The 18,408-nt window shown below is 42.0% G+C and overlaps 1 protein-coding gene across 4 annotated transcripts in view; it reads left to right on the forward strand.

Moving 5' to 3' along the window:
- cacna2d2a (calcium voltage-gated channel auxiliary subunit alpha2delta 2a) overlaps nucleotides 1-18,408 on the forward strand; it is an 824,866-nt gene that overhangs the window by 649,771 nt on the left and 156,687 nt on the right. For 3 of the 4 annotated variants that reach the window (XM_043708451.2, XM_043708452.2, XM_043708453.2), the window contains one exon: nucleotides 16,972-17,130. The exons of the other annotated variant lie outside the window; for it this stretch is intronic. In XM_043708451.2, the coding sequence (XP_043564386.1) occupies nucleotides 16,972-17,130 (159 nt within the window). The remainder of the gene's footprint in view (nucleotides 1-16,971; nucleotides 17,131-18,408) is intronic. 4 annotated transcript variants of the gene reach the window in all.

The following is an 18,408-nucleotide window of genomic DNA, read 5'->3' on the forward strand; positions in this document are numbered from 1 at the left end:
CACAGCAGCTCAAGAATAGAGATCAGAGGTTAGGAATCCTACAGCAAGTAACTCGCCTCCTAAAGCCTGTCCCCTACCGACAAGGCACAAGTCAGGAGTATAATGGAATAGTCCTCCTTTACTTGGATGAGTGCAGCTCCAATTACATCAAGAAGGTTGACACTGTCCTAGACAAAGCAGCCTATTTGAACAGCACCACACCTACAAACTTTCACTCCCTCCACCACCGACGCTCAGTAGCAACAGTGTTTGCCATCCATAAAATGTACTACAGAAATTTAATGAGGTTGTTTAAACAGCACCTTCCAAACCCATGACAGCTACCATCTGGAAGGACAAAGGACAACAGGTACTTTTTCTTCTCAATTCATTCCTGAGGTGTAGGAATATCACAGCCTGCAAGTGCTTCTTCAAGACACTAACTATTCCAACTTGGAAATATATATTATTGTTTTTTCAGTGTCACCACATCAGAAGTCTGGAATTCTCTAACAGCAGTGAAGGTCTACAGCACATGGACTGCAGTAGTTCAAGAAAGCAGCTCACCACCACCACCTTTTCAAGAACAACTAAAGATGACAATAAATGTTGGCCCTGTCAGTGACACTTTTATCCCATGAAAGAAGAAAAATGTGCTGCCTGACCTGCTGAGTTTCTCCAGCACTTTGCTTTCAATTCTCGTAGATATCAGTAAGATAAGCAATGAGATAATCTGTTCTTAGTGGAGTTGCAGTCTAGATTATGTGCTCAAGTCTCTGGAGGGAGACCTGACTCCACAACCTGTAACTAGAAGTGTGGGCAAGCTTTTCTCTACAGCAGTGGTACACTATCTTATCTGCTATTACTCTGCTTTAAATACTCATTTCACTTGCTTACAGGCTACAAATCTCCAAAGTACAATTTGACAAAATAAGTAGATACAGTAAGTAAGCTTTCTGAGGTAAGCAGTTTCCACACTGTTCAAGGAATCAACAGAATGAGAGAAACTCTTCACAAAGTCTAAATATTCTACTTTCACTTGCAGCCACTTACTGAAATATTTTAAATCCATGTTTGGGATATTTTGAGGATCTGTTCGATGATGAACAAATTCTGTTGCTACAGATGTTATCATGAAGTATAATTACATACATCTCATTAAACAACCTTTTACCATTTTTATTCACTTGATTTAAGACTCTGCATCGGAAGGTTAATAACTCCTGACCCTCTCACTAATTGCTATTTACCAATTAAATGGTATCAGCTTGGCCATTTCAGTCTATTTACTGACTAAAAGCACTCCAGTGACCTAGCCTACTACCTCAGTTAGTGACTTCCTAAATTGTGAGTTTTTGATTTCTTGTCTGTTATCTGTTTCATAATATGCTGTGATATTTTTAAATGCTGTCTAACCAACTCCCCAACTCTATTTAATTTTCCCTAAAATTTAGCACGTAGTCCAAATTACCTATAGAAAGCTTTAAGGTTTTCCATGATCCTATCCACCAACAACTTCTCATATCCCCTCCTCACCCGTCTTAGTTCTCTCTTTAGGTGTTTTCTGGTTACCTTTTAACTCTCAATCACCTTAACTGAGCCATCACGTCTCATCCTCACAAAAGCCGCCTTCTTCTTCTTGACAAGAGATTCAACTTCCTTTGCAAACCATGGCTCCTGCGGTTGACGACTTCCTCCCTGTCTGACAGGTACATACTTCTCAAAGGCACACAGTAACTATTCCTTGAATAAGCTCCACATTTCTATTGTGCCCATCTCCTGCAGTTTCCTTCCCCATCCTATGCATCCCACTTCACCACTGAAAATGGGAAGTATAACAAAGAGCAGTGAATACAGATTTCAAAAGAAAGATCATGTTTGACCAACTTTACTGAGTTGTTTAGGGAAGTGACAGAAAGAGTAGTTTAGAGAAATTTAGTAGTTTTTTTTCCAAAGTAGCCTTTCATGCTATACCACGTAGTAGGTTTATAAGTAAGGCCATAATGTGTAGAGGGACAAATAGGTGATGGAATATAAGTTAACTTCCAAAAAAAACAAGAAGAGGGTTTTCAGATAGTTGATTTGAATGGCGTACAATGGGAAGCAATGTTCTTCAGGATCCGTGTTGGACCTACTGTGTTCACAATTTTTGTACATGATTTAGACTAAGGAATTGGAAGTACAATATCAAAATGTTCATAAAGCACCAAATTTTGAGTGTAGTTTTAAGTGTTAGAAAATATATGACAACATTAGCAAACTTGCAGAGTGGTCATGTAATTAGTTTCAACAAAGGTACATGAGGTTGTATATTTGGGCAGGAGGCCACATACTCCTAGAAAAACAAGTGTCTAAACATGGTTGAGAAACAGAGACAGCATGTTAATACTACACTAAAAATGCAAACCCAACAGCCCTGGACTTCATTTCGAAATGGTTAGAATTGAAAATCAGAGATGTTATCTGAAACTTATGTTGATTATATTGCATTTTGATTATATTGCATTTTGGTCCCCAGATTATAAAAAACAGGAAATCGGAGCAGTAGTAAAAGTACAAGCAGGATTCACAAGAAATTTACCAAATCCCTGTTCAAATTGAACAGACTGTGCCTGTTTCATCCAGGAAAGAGAAGATTGTAGAATGACCTGATTGACATGTTTAAGATTATAGAAGTGTATGATAGAAAGATGTTTCCATTTACAGGCTAGACTAGAACTGGAGGTGATAAATACAGTTTAGTCAGAGTAAATCCAATAGAATTTCCTTGCCCAAATAGTGGTTAGAATGTGCAATTCACATTTGAAGCAAGATAAGCAAATTAGGGGAGACAGGAATCAATTAGATTACATAAGGAAGAATAGGTGGGGGTTCATGTGGAGCATAAGCACAGCATGTACCTGTTAAGCTTAATGGCCTGCTTAGGAGTACTTTGTAATATTTATGAATAATCTGATGTGTCTTTTAGTATGCAAAAAGCATGCTGAAAAGCATGCAAGTGTTTGAATATATTGGGATTCAACACAATACATGTCTCATTTTTATTGTGTGATTAAGATGACCTGAAAGGGGCTACACTTGCGTGTGGCCAAACAAAATTTGATGCCAAGTCATATGAAACCATATTCGGGCAGGTAACAAAAGCTAAATTGTGAGGCATGTGCTCAAGGAGAAGAGAAAGTATAGAGGTCTTTATAAGTTTAGGGAGAGAACTGCAGAGCTTGAAACCTTGGCAATTGAGGGCACGGCTGTCAGCTCTATAAAGATGAAAATCGGACATGTGCAAGTGGCCAGAATTGGAAGTAAGCAGAGAAAGTTCATGTTAAGTGAGTAGAGATGAGATTGTTCTCATTACTATATGAGTATGTATGTATTGGTTCTGAGCTTATGAAGGGTGTCAGTACAGTTAGTAGTCAGAGCATACCGCTATCAAGGTCAGAATAACTGGACTGTCAGTGGTACTGTGCTTCAGGCTTGATTTGGGCCGACAGAAGTAGAGCGAGGTCAGGCAGCAGTCAGTGTGAGATAAGGTGCCTTTGGGTCTGATTGCCAAATGGTAAAATGAGATTTTTCTGTTCTTTATTACACTGTGGAGAAAAGTAGATAACCGTGCTAATCAGAAGCACAGTGGGAAAAGGTTTGTGCTCTCTACACAGTTAATGTGATATAGGAGCTTATCATCCTGTTGAAAAGATTGGATTTCATTCCATTGTTCTCTGACTGAAAGGAATATGTGTCAACCGTTGCAGTTTGAATTCTAAATCACAGCTTTTGAGACACTGGAAATGATATTCAGGATACTGTCACTCACTGGATCCCACTAGAATTACAGCTCATTCTGAGTAGACTGCATGTTACTAAACTGAATTATCACTGAACCTTTGTTCTTGAGTACAGTTTGTCTATTTTTCACTTTAGGAAGTGTGTGTTCTGGAACATGTCAGGATTCTGAACAACAGGATCGAGTAACTAGTAACTTGTTTCTTGAGAGTTATTTGAGTTTGATTTCTGACTGGCTGCCTAGTTGATTGGCTATTTTGTTTTGATACATAGGACAATTCACTGATTTTTGGATTTTTTTGATTATATTCTTAGTTGAGGATCTAAACCATGATTGCCAGTTGATAGACCTGATAAAGGTTTATCAAGAATTTGGAGCTTCAGCTTTTGATTATATGTATCAATTACCTAACTGGACAGATTTTGAATGATTAGTCAGGAGAAAGAAATTAGGTTCTGAGGAAGGGTCACTGGACCTGAAATGTTAAATCTGATTTCTGTCCACAAATGCTGCCAGACCTGCTGAGCTTTTCCAGCAATTTCTGTGTTTATTTGAAAGAAATTCGGATATGAGAGAAAGCTAGCTTGAAATGTAAAAAACAGACAGCGAGAGTTTCCACAGGGACTTAAGAGGAAAAAAGTTAAACAAAATAGTTAAATTACAATCGCTAGAGAAGCAGTATTGAGACTGATGGAACTGTGTGCTATTAAGTTCCTAGGTCACTGACGGACTGTTTATCCAAGGGTCTTAAAAGAGGTGGCCAAGAGGTAGCAGATGCTTTGGTGTTAATTTCCAAAGTTTGTTTGATTCTGGAATAGTAGCAAAGACTGGAAAGTGGTAAATATATTCAAGAACTGAGGAAAGGAGAAAACGTGAAGCTGTAACCTAATATATCAGTGTGATATGTGTTGTGGGGAACTTATTAAAATTGAATATTAAGGAGGTTGTAGCTGGGTAGTAAGAAAAATTTAAGGCAATCGGGAACTTTGCATGGTTTTGTGAAAGGGGAAATCATGTTTAACCAATTTTTGAAGTATTTTGGTGAAGTAACATGCATTTTGGATAAAAAGAGTTTGTACATATAATACTTCAATTTCTAGGAGTCATTTGACAACAGTCCACTTAATAAGTTATTGCATTTCATCTGGGCTCATGGTATATGGTAGCATACTGGCATGGATAGAAGATTGGCTGGCTGGCAGAAAACAGTGAAAAACCATAAATGACTCTTGTTCTGACTGGCAGGATGTCCCTCATGGGTCTGTTCCGGTGTCTCAGCATTTTGCAATTTATATCAGTGTCTTAAATGAAGGGAGTAATGGGGTGGTAGTGAAGAAAACAGTGAGTGGGCAGATATCTGGTAGGTGGAATATAATAGGAGATGATATGAAATTGTTTACTTTTGCAGAAAGAATAAAAAAGCAAAGTATTGCATAAGTGGAGAACTGCAGAACTCTGAGGTGCAGAAGGATTTAGGTGTTCTAGTCCATGAATCACAAAACATTAGTATCAGGTACACCTTCCACTTGAGGAGTATCCGCCGTATCCTGGGCATATCCTGGCGAGACAGTGTATCCAATGCAGCGGTCCTATCTCACACTGGCCTTCCCAGCTTGTACACTCTGCTCAGACAGCGGAGACTGTGCTGGCTGGGCCACTTCCACCGCATGGAAGATGGCCACATCCCAAAGGATGTCCTCTATGGAGTGCTTGCATCTGGGAAGAGACCCACTGGGCATCCTCAGTTGTGCTACAAGGACATCTGCATGAGGGACATGAAGGTGCTTGGTGTCGTTACGGAGTCCTGGGAAAGGCTTGCAGCTGACTGTGCGAGATGGAGAAGCACCCTGGACCAACACCTCAAAACAGGGGAAAAGAAGCTAATGAGCGCTGCAGCAGACAAGCGGGCACGAAGGAAGAAGTGCAGCAGCTCTAGCAGTTCAGCGACCACATACTGATGTGACCTCTGCAACAGGGACTGTCACTCCAGTATTGGAGTGATCATGAAGGGCTTTTGCCCAAAACGTGGATTTTCCTGCTCCTCGGATGCTGCCTGACCACCTGTGCATTTCCAGCATCGCTCTAATCTTGACTCCAGTATTGGTCTCTTCAGCCACAAGCGACATTGCTTCAGGGAAGCAGAAAGCTAGAACAACAAGGATGCAACCCATGGTCATCCATGAACGAAAGGGGCCTCAGATGCAGCAGGTAGTAAAGAATGCTTATGCCGTGCTACTCATTGTTATGCAAGGAATTGAACAGAAAGGTAAAGATGGCATGCTTTTTTAATACAGAATATTAGTGAAACCACAAATTGAATGCAGTGTGCAGTTTTAGTTTCCTTATTTAAGGATGGATGTTAATCCTTGGACATGATTCAGAGGGGTTTTTTTTCGACTGATTCCTAGGATAAGAAGATTGTTTTATGAGGAATGGTTGGACAGATTGGGCTTGTTTCTGCTGGAGATTAGGAGGCTACGATGTGATTTGATTGAAGTGCATAAGGACCTAAATGGTCTTGACAAGGTGGGTGTAGAAATGATGTTTCGTGTTGTGGCTGAGTCCAGAACGGGGAGCACATTTAAAAAGTAGGTGTTGCGCTTTTAGGACAGAGATGGGGAGATTATTTTTTCTCTGAAGGCTGTGCAATTTTAAAATCCTGCACTTCATTGAATGTTCGTTGGGCAGCACGGTGGCTCAGTGGTTAGCAGTGCTCCCTCACAGCGCCAGGGACCTGGGTTCAATTCCAGCCTCGGACGACTGTGCGGAGTTTGCACATTCTCCCTGTGTCTGCATGGGTTTCCTCTGGATGCTCCAGTTTCCTACCACAATCCAAGATATGCAGGTTAGGTGAATTGCCTGTGCTAAATTGCCCATAGGTTGGGTGCTTTAATCAGGTGTAATTTTAGGGTGTGGGAATGGGTTTGGGGGGGTTGCGCTTTGGAAGGTTGGTGTGGACCTGCTGGGCTGAAGGGCCTGTTTCCAAACTGTAGAGATTCTAATTCTAATTCTAAAATATGTTTAAGGTGGCAGTCCCTTGACTTGCTATATCATTCAATACAATCATGTTTGATCTTCATTTTCTCACCATTTCCCATGTCATTTGATTCCCAGCAAAATCTTTTTCAAAGGATGCTTATTTAACGTTTTGTGGTAGAGAATTATAAAGAGTCACAATCCTATGAGTGATGCCAGAAAAAACAGCAGATTATCTAGTTAAACTTATAAAATTATAAATAGTCGTGACAGGCTAGGTGATATGAGGATACTCCCCCCCAGGCTGGAGAGTTTCAAGCATTTCAAGAGTTTTACTCAAAGGATTACGAATAGTTGAAATTCTCTACTCCAGAAGACAGAGATAAATAGATGTCTTGGATACTAAGGGATTCAAAATTTATAGGTGAACCTAAGATGGAGGATCAGGAATGGTAGATCAGATTTGAAGGATTAAGTCATCCACACATGCTCCCAATTATTATGCTTAACATTTTTATATATTCCAGTTTCCTTGAGATAGAGACTTTTGAACTTTTTCCATCAGTCTATTACTTTTTAGCAATTTCTGTATTTGGAGCCTCAAGTTCTTTTGACCCTCCACAGCTCCTGGTTTCTCACCATTAAAAACACACTGAACTATCTTTCTTGGATCAAAGTGGGAAACCTCCTACTTCTCCCTAAAAAAAACTCAATCTGTCTTAGAATAACAGCATCTCATGGTAACTTTCTGTTCCAAACTACACTGCTGACTGTGCCACTATATTTGGGTTACATACAAGTGTACAAGTTAGGAGTCGAAATAGACCATTCGGCCTCCTTAATCTTACCACCATTCAATAAAATCGTGGTTGATCTGTTTATTGTTCAAATTCCACTTTCACACTTACTCCCAATAGTCTTTGATTCCCTTACCTAATAAGAACCTGTCTATAGAGTTTATGTTTTGAGTCCAGTGATCTCCCCATCTGAGGAACAATCACTGGATTTGAAACATAAACTCTGTTTTCTCTCCACAAATGCTGCCAGACCTGCTTAGTTTCTCTAGCAATTTCTGGTTTCATTTCAGATTTCCAGTCTCCGCAGTTCTTTGTTTCAGGATTCTGTCCATCTCTACCTTAAAAATATTGAATGACCCTACCTTCTGAAGCAGAGGGTTTTAAAGTTGCACAGCCCTCAGAGGAAATAAAAATCATTATCTCTGTCCTAAAAGGGCAACCCCTAATTTTTCAACAGTGCCCCCACTTTTGGACTCAGCCACAAGAGGAAACATCATTTCTACATCCTACATGTCAAGACCATTCAAGATCTTGTGTAAGATCTTCAATCAAGTCATCCTTAGCCTGCTAATATCCAGCTACTTTTTCTTACATTATTAATGATATGTTTAAGATGATTAAAAGATTTGTTAGGCTAGAGAGAGGGAAACTAATTTCACTGATGGGCAGTACTTTTCTATGTTCTATCATAAGGTCATCAACTCCCTCATTTATGGCTGGAGCATGTAACCTTTGTCACCCTTGATTCTGCAGCGAGTAACTCTTTTCCATACTCCCAAAGTCTCTCCAGCATCCAAAGCACAGGTCAAGAGTGTGATGAAATATTCCACACTGTTCTGGATGAATACAGCTCCAACAGGTCTCACAAGGCTCACTAGATTAGCATCTTTGTTCTGAAGAATGGCCACTGAACCTAAAATGTAAACTCTTGAGTTCTCTCCCCAGATACTGCCAAACCTGCTGAGTTTGTCCAGCAGTTTCTGACCTTTTTCTGATTTCTAGCATCCACAGTTCTTTCAGTTTCACTAGATTTCCACTCTACCCATCATTCAACATTTTCTCCCTGTACCATGGGTGCATTGTGTGACAGCAGTATCTAACACGGTGCATGCAGCAACTCACCAAGTCCCCTTCAAAAGAATCTCACAAACCCATGACGTCTACCATCAGATGGGCCACCAAGCCTACAGGATGTCTATATCCTAGTGAATATCCTAGGCGGAAGATGAGGCGCTCTTCCTCCAGCCGTCGTATTGCTATGGTCTGGCGATGGAGGATTCCAAGGACCTGCATGTCCTTGGTGGAGTGGGAGGGGGAGTTGAAGTGTTGAGCCACAGGGTGGTTGGTTGGAACCCTCCAACCACATGGGATGAACTCAGATTTCTCCAGTTTCCTCATTTCCCCTCCCCCCACCTTGTCTCAGTCCCAACTCTCGAACTCAGCACCATCTTCCTAACCTGCAATCTTCTTCCTGACCTCTCCGCCCCCACCCCCACTCCGGCCTATCACTCTCACCTTTACCTCCTTCCACCTATCGCATTTTCAACGCCCCTCCCCCAAGTCCCTCCTCCCTACCTTTTATCTTAGCCTGCTTGGCACACTCTCCTCATTCCTGAAGAAGGGCTTATGCCCGAAACGTCAATTCTTCTGCTCCTTGGATGCTGCCTGACCTGCTGCGCTTTTCCAGCAACACATTTTCAGCTCTGATCTCCAGCATCTGCAGTCCTCACTTTCTCCTAGAAGATCACCAATCTGTAATCCATCTGTGGATAAACCCTTATGCTCTTTCCTTGCTCATCATTCACTCTGCCATCCGTAGCAGATGAGCCTGAGGACTGTTTCAGTTCAGCATCATCACACTATTGGCTGCACTTCAGTCACCAGTTAATTGAGGTGAAAGGTCAATGTTTCAGAGGAAAATTATTGTTAGCCTGAAGTTATTGCCTTCATTTCCTATAATTATGGACAGCAAAGGGACCATTATCACAAATAGACAAATATCTCGACTCAGATCAATGATTTGGAGAATTGCAAAGAGGGCAAAGGTATAGTCAAGCTAGTACCACAGTTATAATTCATACTGACGACAGTGGAAGGTGCACTGCCTAGATTAGAATTCAGAACTCATAATTATTTCTACGTATTTGACAACGCTAAATTGTATTCACAAATTTAATGACCACAAAAAGTCTGTGAAGGAAGGCTGCATCAGATATTTATGTGAGATGTGTTTCTGTGAGAGGAATTTAATACCCACCCTGGGGATAAGTTTGATGGCAGGGCGAATTTAATCAGGTCCTTCCTGCCTCTATCCTCATTAAGTCTGTGATGGGAGGGTCCACAGGTGGTCTTCCCACTAGCCTGCCAGTTCAAGCCTTTATTTTCCACTTAAGGGTCTCACCCCATCAGCACTGGTATGAAGCGAGTAGTAGGCAAAAGTTAGAAAGGCTAAATTTTTTTTTTACTGGTGAGAGGTTAGGTGAGTGCGAGTGTTGAAAGGGACTTGGGTGCCCTTCTCCTTGTGTCACTAAAAGCTAGCATGTGGGTGCAGCAAGCAAAAAGGAAGGCAAATAGTATGTTGGCCTTCATCGCAAATGGATTTGAGCACAAGATTGAAGATATTTTGCTGTAAATGTGTAGAACCTTGCTGATACATCACCTGGTGGGGTTTTTCCGGGTGCTCCAATTTCCTCCCACAGCCCAAAGATGTGCAGGTTAGGTGCATTAACCATGTTAAATTGCTCCATTATGTCCATGAATTTGCAGGCTAGGTGGATCAGCCATGGGAAATGCAAGAATACAGCGATAGGGGAGGGTGCTGGGTGGAATGCTGTTTGGACGATCAATGTGGACTTGATGGGATAAATGGTCTGCTTCCACACTGTAGGGATTCTATAGTTCTATAAAAGTAAAGGTTCACCAAATTAATCTTTGAGATGACAGGATTGTTATGTGAGGTGTGATTGAGGAAACTGGGTCTGTATTCCTATGAGTTTTGGAGAATAAGGGATGACCTCATTCAAAATACTTAGAGTATATGACAAGTTGGCTGGTGAGTCTAAAACCATGGAACATAATTTCAAGATTAGAGCTTTGCCTTTTAGGACTGAGGTGAGAAATATCTTTTCTCAGAGGTTTGTGCTTTCTGGGATTTTCTACCACAGAGGAAGCTCAATCATTGAGCATGCTCAAAACAGAAATCAAGCACAACAAAGAAACCTGTACATTGTTGCTTTTGGTCTCTGTTGGGGTCGCTCATTCAAAGGCACTCAATTTCCATCCAAGAGATCCAACACCATGATGAGGTAGCCTGTTGAGAGCCACGCCCTACTGTTCTGCTGATCTATCTCCCTTGCAACTACCTTTTGCCATCACTCCACTCTTGCTATCACTCATCTGTTGGCTTAAATCCATCAACAATACCAACCTCTGAGTGTGCCTCAACAGCAGGAGTCAGTGCCTTCCTGTTGACACTGCTACATCATGGACCCCCCCCCCAATTATATGTTAATACTGTGAATGACTGATATCAGTAACTGTGCATAAGGCAACCTTTGATCCGGAATCAGTACATTTAGGAAAATACCGAATTTCTTTCAAATGTCTGTGGACTCAATAGTTGTTTTTAAGCATGTTTGAAAAACATGTTGAATAGTTTGCATCAATTGTAAAGAGTCAGTTTTATTTTTCTTGAATAATAAGGGATACTGGTTGATGTGACTTGGCATTCCTTGACATGGAAGCAGTACCAACAGAAAAGAAGTTAAGATTAGATGCCATGTGATTGACAGAAACAAAAGAATGGTGGAGGCAAAGGAGAACCACGACTGGAGGAACTGAAGTATGAATGCACAGATAAAGTCACAAAGAGAAAGGAAACAGAGACAGCAAGAACAGCTCATTTTTTTGTGAAGGCATTACAATATTATGATCTGAATCTCAGATTGGAGTTTAGGGTTGGTAGCACAGTTACTTTATACAGGCAGTCAACCTTTCATAAGAAATGTTCATAATTTATTAAATTTGTTAAAAAGCAGCACTTCAGATTTTGTACATTAATTAATTACGCATAAAAATGAAACAAACCATGACAATTGAAGATGGTTCACTGATTACCAGAGGATGAGAAGGCAGTTGGCATGGAGTGTGATTTGTGAAGGCAGCATGTTGCTTGCTAGCCAAAATGTTAGAGAACTTTTGCCTGGATTTTCCCACAATCTCTTCTGGCCCACCTTCCATCCGAAGAAGACAGCTCTACCTAACAAGGATCACATAACAAGGCCCCAAGCCCAAGGCCCCCAGGCCTCTAACCCCAAGCACATGCTGATGCACACTATTTCTAGAGATTGCCAATTTAGGAGATATTCATAGTTCCCTAAAGGTGGAGTCACAGGTAGACACGGTAGTGAACAAAGCATTTAGTACGCTTGCCTTTATTGGTCAGTGCATTGAGTATAGGTATTGGGATATCATATTGCGGCTCTACAGGACAATGGTTAAGCCATGTTGGCATGCTGTGTTCAGTTCTGGTCTCCCTGCTATACAAAAGATGTGGTAAAACTTAAAAGGATGTAGAACAGATTTACAAAGATGTTGCTGGAGTTGGAGAGTTTGAGCTATAAGGAGAGTCCGAATAGGCTGGGGCCATTTCCCTGGAGTGTTGGAGCCTGAGGAGTGGCATTATAGATGTTTATAAAAAATGAGAGGCATGGATAGGATGAATAGCTGAGGTTTTATTCCCAGGGTAGGGGAGTGCAAAACAAGAGGTCATAGATTTAAGGTGAAAGGTAAAAGATACAAAAGGGATCTAAGGGGCAACTTTTTCATGCAAAGGGTGGTGTGTGTAAGGAATGAGCTGCCACAGGAGGTGGTGGAGGCTGATACAATTCCTGTATTTAAAAGGCATCTAGATGGATACGTGAATAGGAGGGATTTAGAAGGACATAGGCTAAATGCTGACAAATGGGACGAGATTAATTTAGGAAATATGGTTGACATGGGCAAGTTAGACCCCAAAGGTCTGTTTCCGTGCTGTACGTTAATATTACTCTGAATGGATAATGCTGAGGAGGGCAACTTGGGAATGCTCGTACTTATCCAAATGTACTGTGGCCTTTTGAAGATGGCATGAACACTACGGGTTCCATGCTTTTAGTGGATATTTTCTGAGTGGGGAGTTGTTCCATGAATGGCATGCAGTAAGATGGGATGCAAAATGGACACACTAGGGTAGGGGTTGATAATAATGTGGTGAGTTTGATACAATACAGCAAGAAGACTTACTAGCCATGCAGCAAGCAAGCCTTCAAAAATCTGGTGCAACTCAGACTTAAAGCAAACAAGTTCTAGATTAAAGTGGTGCTGGAAAAGCACAGCAGTTCAGGCAGCATCAGAGGAGCAGGAAAATCGACGTTTTGGGCAAAAACCCTTAATCAGGAATACAGGCAGAGTGCCTGAAGGGTGGAGAGATAAATGAGAGGAGGGTGGGGATGGGGAGAAAGTAGCATAGAGTACCATAGGTGAGTGGGGGTGAGGATGAAGTTGATAGGTCAGGGAGGAGGGTGGGGGAAGGTAGCAAAGAGTACAATGGGTGAATGGGGGTGGGGATGAAGGTGATAGGTCAGAGAGGAGGGTGGAGTGGATTATTGGAAAGGAAGATAGGCAGGTAGGACAGGTCATGGGGACAGTGCTGAGCTGGAAGTTTGGAACTGGGGTGAGGTGGGGGAAGGGGAAATGAGGAAACTGGTGAAGTCCACATTGATGCCCTGGAGTTGAAGTGTTCTGAGGTGTGGTGAGGGAGTGGCGGTGAAGGAGGCCCAGGACCTCCATGTCCTCAGCTGAGTGGGTGGGGAAGTTGAAATTTTGGGCCACAGGGCAATGTGGTTGATTGGTGCGGGTGTCCCAGAGATGTTCCCTAAAGCGTTCTGCTAGGAGGCGTCCAGTCTCCCCGTATCAGGAGCAACGGGTACAATAGGTGATATTGGTGGATGTGCAGGTAAAACTTTGATGGATGTGGAAGGCTCCTTTGGGGCCTTGGATGGAGGTGAGGGAGGAGGTGTGGGCGCAGGTTTTGCAATTCCTGCGGTGGCAGGGGAAGGTGCCAGGACGGGAGGGTGGGTTGTTGGGGGGCGTGGACCTGACCAGGTAGTCATGGAGGGAATGGTCTTTGCGGAAGGCGGAAAGAGGTGTGGAGGGAAATATATCCCTGGTGCTGGGGTCCATTTGGAGGTGGTGGAAATGTCGTCAGATGATTTGGTTTATGCAAAGGTTGGTAGGGTGGAAGGTGAGCACCAGGGGGGTTCTGTCCTTGTTACGGTTGGAAGGTTGGGGTCTGAGGGCGGAGGTGCGGGATGTGGACGAGATGCGTTGGAGGGCATCTTTAACCACATGGGAAGGGAAATTGCGATCTCTAAAGAAGGAGGCCATCTGGTGTGTTCTGTGGTGGAACTGGTCCTCCTGGGAGCAGATACGGCGGAGGCGAAGGAATTGGGAATACGGGATGGCACTTTTGCAGGAGGTAGGGTGGGAAGAGGTATAGTCCAGGTAGCTGTGGGAGTCGGTGGGTTTGTAAAAAATGTTAGTGTCAAGTCAGCATCTGCAGTCCTTGTTTTTAACCAAAGCAAACAAGTTTCAGTTCATAACCTCCATCACTGCAGCACATCTTTTGTTCTGTCTGCCTTAGTTTTTGCATGTCAAACTCCCTATAAATTGGTCCCTATTATATATTGATGCCATTGTAACTTCTGGTTTTACTAAACAGCTCTACACATGTTTAACTGCAATTTAGAGCTACTGCTAAAAATTTAGAACTAATTAGACCTTGACTTTTGCGAAATAACACTTATGACACTAACTGTTAGAGTTTGGGGTTTTTGAACCATAGTTCCCACTACAGGCAGTGATGTGAATGTTTAGGTAGTTTATTAAGTGAAAGTGGGTATTGCAGATGCTGGAGATCAAAGTCAAGATTGGAGTAGTGCTGGAAAAGCTCAGCAGGTCATACAGCATCCAGGGAGCAGGAAAATCAACGTTTTGGGCCAAAGCCCTTCATCAGGAATCTTTCCTTACTTTACCTTCATCTTCTATCGAAACGAGACAGTTCCTTGATGAGAACTTCCCTCTACCCCTCAGCACTTATTGATATATCCCATCTCTGGGGACTGATGATTTACCCTGTGTCCATCAACCACTTGCATTCCTCTAACCAGTCGGTATGTAACTAGCTGCTCAGTATGTCAGAATAACAGTTATGCCCTTGACTACCTTCATCTGAAAGATAGTTTGATTCTTTCTGGGAACAAAACTTTTATTTTCCTTCACATTGCACTATAATAGAGTAAACATGCTGCTAGATAATTACTTGATGTCAGCTTATGGATCATAGCGATCCTGTTGATATTTATTGTCACTTTCATTTTGTCATTTCTTAAAAAAAACTTTGGTGGGAAGGAAGTAACTGCTGTAACAACCATTACAGGAGACCTCGATATAGAGGAGATACCAAAAACAACCAAATATAGGGAAAAAGAAGAGGTCAGTTCTTCTGTTTAGCAGGAAAAGCGTCAGAACCTCTTGGTGGTACTGTGAAACTGTTGAGTATCTAAAACTGGAATTCACTGTGAATACCTGAGGATATTAAAACCTGGGTATTACTGGTTAGCTAGTTGAAACATAACTCAGGAAAGCCACACAGAATTGCCATGAGCTGAGGAGGAAAGAGTTCATAGAAGTGTGCCATATTAATAATGATTGTACATTTTTATGACACAAAAATAGTTGGAAAAGCAAGTGCTGCAAGTTCACAGAGGGATATAGACAGTTAAAGTGAGTGAGCAAAAACTTGGCAGATGGAATATATTGTGGGAAAATGTGAGGTTGAGCCAAGTTTATTGAAATGGGGAAAGACTGCAGAAAGCTGAACCAAACAGAGACTTTGGAGTCCTCATCCATGAATCACTTGGATCCATGAATCCAAGTTCAGCCGACAATAGGAAAGGCAAATGAAATGTTGGCCTATATTGCAAACAAGATTGTAGTATATGAATAAGGAGCTCTTAATAAAACTATACAAGGCATTAGTCAGATTACAGTTGGAATTCTGTGAACAGTTTTGGTCCCCTTATTTAAGGCAAGATATACTGAAATTGGAAGTTCAGTAGGTTGATCCCAGATAGGGAAAGACTGTCTTATGAGGAGCAGTTGAGTAGGTTGGGCCTGCACTCTCTCAAATTTAGAAGAATGAGAAGTGACCTTATTGAAACAGACAAAAGTCTTAGAGTCCTTGACAGGGTATATGGGAGAGGTCATTTCCCCTTGTGGTGGAGTCTGGGCATAGTCTCAGAATAAAGGGTCTCACATTTGAAACAAGGATGAGGAGAATTTTTTATTTCTCTCGCAGGATAGTGAATCTGGGATTCTTTACCACAGAACTATCGAACTGAATCATTAAGTATATTTCACACATTGGCTGTTGTAATTCATTCTTGGGATAGAAGTGTTGTTGGCTAGTCCTACATTTATTGTCCGTCCTTAATTATCCTTGAGAAGGTGTCTATTCGTGACCCGATGTATTTCATGTGGTACCCTAAATCTTGCCTTGGCTGTGCTAACTCTTCAGCCTGTGTTGTCGAAGATTGGTGACACTGAAGCCAGAGGTGAACAGGCCAAGAATTTCATGCTGTTGTCCATCAGGCCAGTTTACTGTTATAAAAACAGAAATTGCTAGAGAAACTCAGCAGGTCTGATGGCATCTGTGGAGAGAGAGCAGAGTTAATTTTTAGCGTTTAGAGAGTCTTCTTCAGAAGGCCAGTTTACTGGCAAGGTCCTACTCCAGGTGGTTTCCGAAAAGGTGAGCAGTAGATAGCCAATAAAGCAAGTAAGCACCCTGTTAGGTCTGTATCCTAGACTAATTAGAAATTCCTAGTGGATCTCTATAGTGACCAAAAAACATGGACAGCAAGTGGAGGCGGTCTTAGGCAGCAGGCTCAGGTGAGGGTTTGGAGGTTCAGCTGCCCTCCTCACTTTTTAAATTATGCCCCATGGTCGTCGCTTCAAGACACTCACAGCAGTCACTGGCCACACTGTGGATGGGATCTCCCTCCACAGGATGAGTCCGGCACTCCCTCCATCTTGAAGTGTCATCTTTTTGTCTCTGTTACATAAATCTCTAGGCAACTATGTAATTGAAAGATGTAATTCACCAATTGACTAGTTTGCGTTTAGATTTTGATGACTCAATTGGCATGCAATTGGTTGCTGAATGGCCCCTTGTTCTTCACAGGCCTGTGGTTGGTTGAAGATTGGCCCTTGGTCTGTCTCTGGCCTTTGGTTGATGAATAATGTCCTGACTTGTCATTGGTTAATTAATGGCCTCTATTGTTAGCACCCGGATGTTGCTGTTCTTTGACTGCCTTGTGACTGGCTTTTTCCCTTCTGCAGTTCAATGACGAAGCCAAACCAGTGGCCTGCTTCAAGCATTTGGTTCAAGCCAATGTACGGAATAAGAAGGTCCTCAAAGATGCCGTGCAAGACATGAATGCCCAGGGAGTGACAGAATATAAATCAGGATTCAATTATGCCTTTGATCAGCTACTCAATGTAAGCACATTGAAATATGCCAACCATCCTGATAAGATTCAGCTTTTTGAACTGATGTGATTGTACAGGTAGTTCTGGAATAACACAGTTTCGGCACTGCGATTTGGCTATAATGTCGCTGAAGAATTAGGGAACATTATTTTGGAGAATGCTTACCTCAGCTAGCAATATTGAATTCCAGCAGGGATTGGTTCGCATGCTTCATTCTGTTCATTCGCCCATATTTGTACCAAAATCTCCGCACCATTCTGTGCATGAGCCGGTGTTTTTGCCGTTCTACACATGCGCTGGGGTCCGCTCCGTTCTGCGCATGCATGATGTCAGCTGCCAAATGTGAGAGCAGCTTTCTGTGAGAGGTACTGTATCGAGTGCAGCTTTCTTACAATTTTTAAATATATTGTGATAAATTTACTTTTGTTAATAAATATGATTTCAACCTTCATTCAGGCTGTGCTATACTTTGCGTTAGATGTCCGGGTGATGTTTAAGCGATCATGAGTGACATTTTTCCCATAGGCCTCACAGTGCCAGAAACCCGGGTTTGATTCCTGTCTCGGGCGACTGTGTGTGTGGAGTTTGCACATTCTACCCATGTCTATGTGGGTTTTGTCCGGGTGCTCCGGTTTCCTCCCACAGTCCAAAGATGTGCAGGTTAGGTGAATTGGCCATGCTAAATTGCCCATAGTGTTAGGTGCATTAGTCAGGAGTAAATATAGGGTAGGGGAATGGGTCTGGGTGGGTTACTCTTCGGAGGGTTGGTGTGGACATGTTGGGTCGAAGGGCCTGTTTCCACACTGTAGGGAATCTAATCTAATGATACAGAAATGTGGAGCAACTACATTAATAAATCAGTTCCCTTGTTATTACCATAAGATGAGAAGATGTCAAAGAAGTGTAGAAATAGAAATCTTACTCTTTATTCTTTCATGCGTCACAGGTAAGACCAGAATGTTTTGCTGATTCCTAATTGCTCTTGAACTAAGTGGCTTGCTTGGCTATGTCAGAGGGCAATCAAGAGTCATCTACATTGCTATAGGGTCTGGAATCACATATTGGCCAGTCCAGGTAAGGAAGGCTGATTTCTCTTCCTAAAAGACAGTAGTGAACCAGAAGATTTTTACAGCAATAGATGGTAATTGTCATGGTCACTAATACTGAAACTAGCTTTATATTCCTAATTTGCTACTTGAATTTAAATCCTACCAGATGCAATCGTGTCCCCTGTTTCATCACTGGTCTATGATGATTAGCATTTAGTCATCTCAAAGCATTAGCCTG

This window comes from Chiloscyllium plagiosum, unplaced genomic scaffold (assembly GCF_037043375.1).
Source record: "Chiloscyllium plagiosum isolate Xiang-an unplaced genomic scaffold, Cpla_swu_hap1 HiC_scaffold_14, whole genome shotgun sequence".
In the NCBI taxonomy this organism is placed as follows: Eukaryota; Metazoa; Chordata; class Chondrichthyes; order Orectolobiformes; family Hemiscylliidae; genus Chiloscyllium; species Chiloscyllium plagiosum.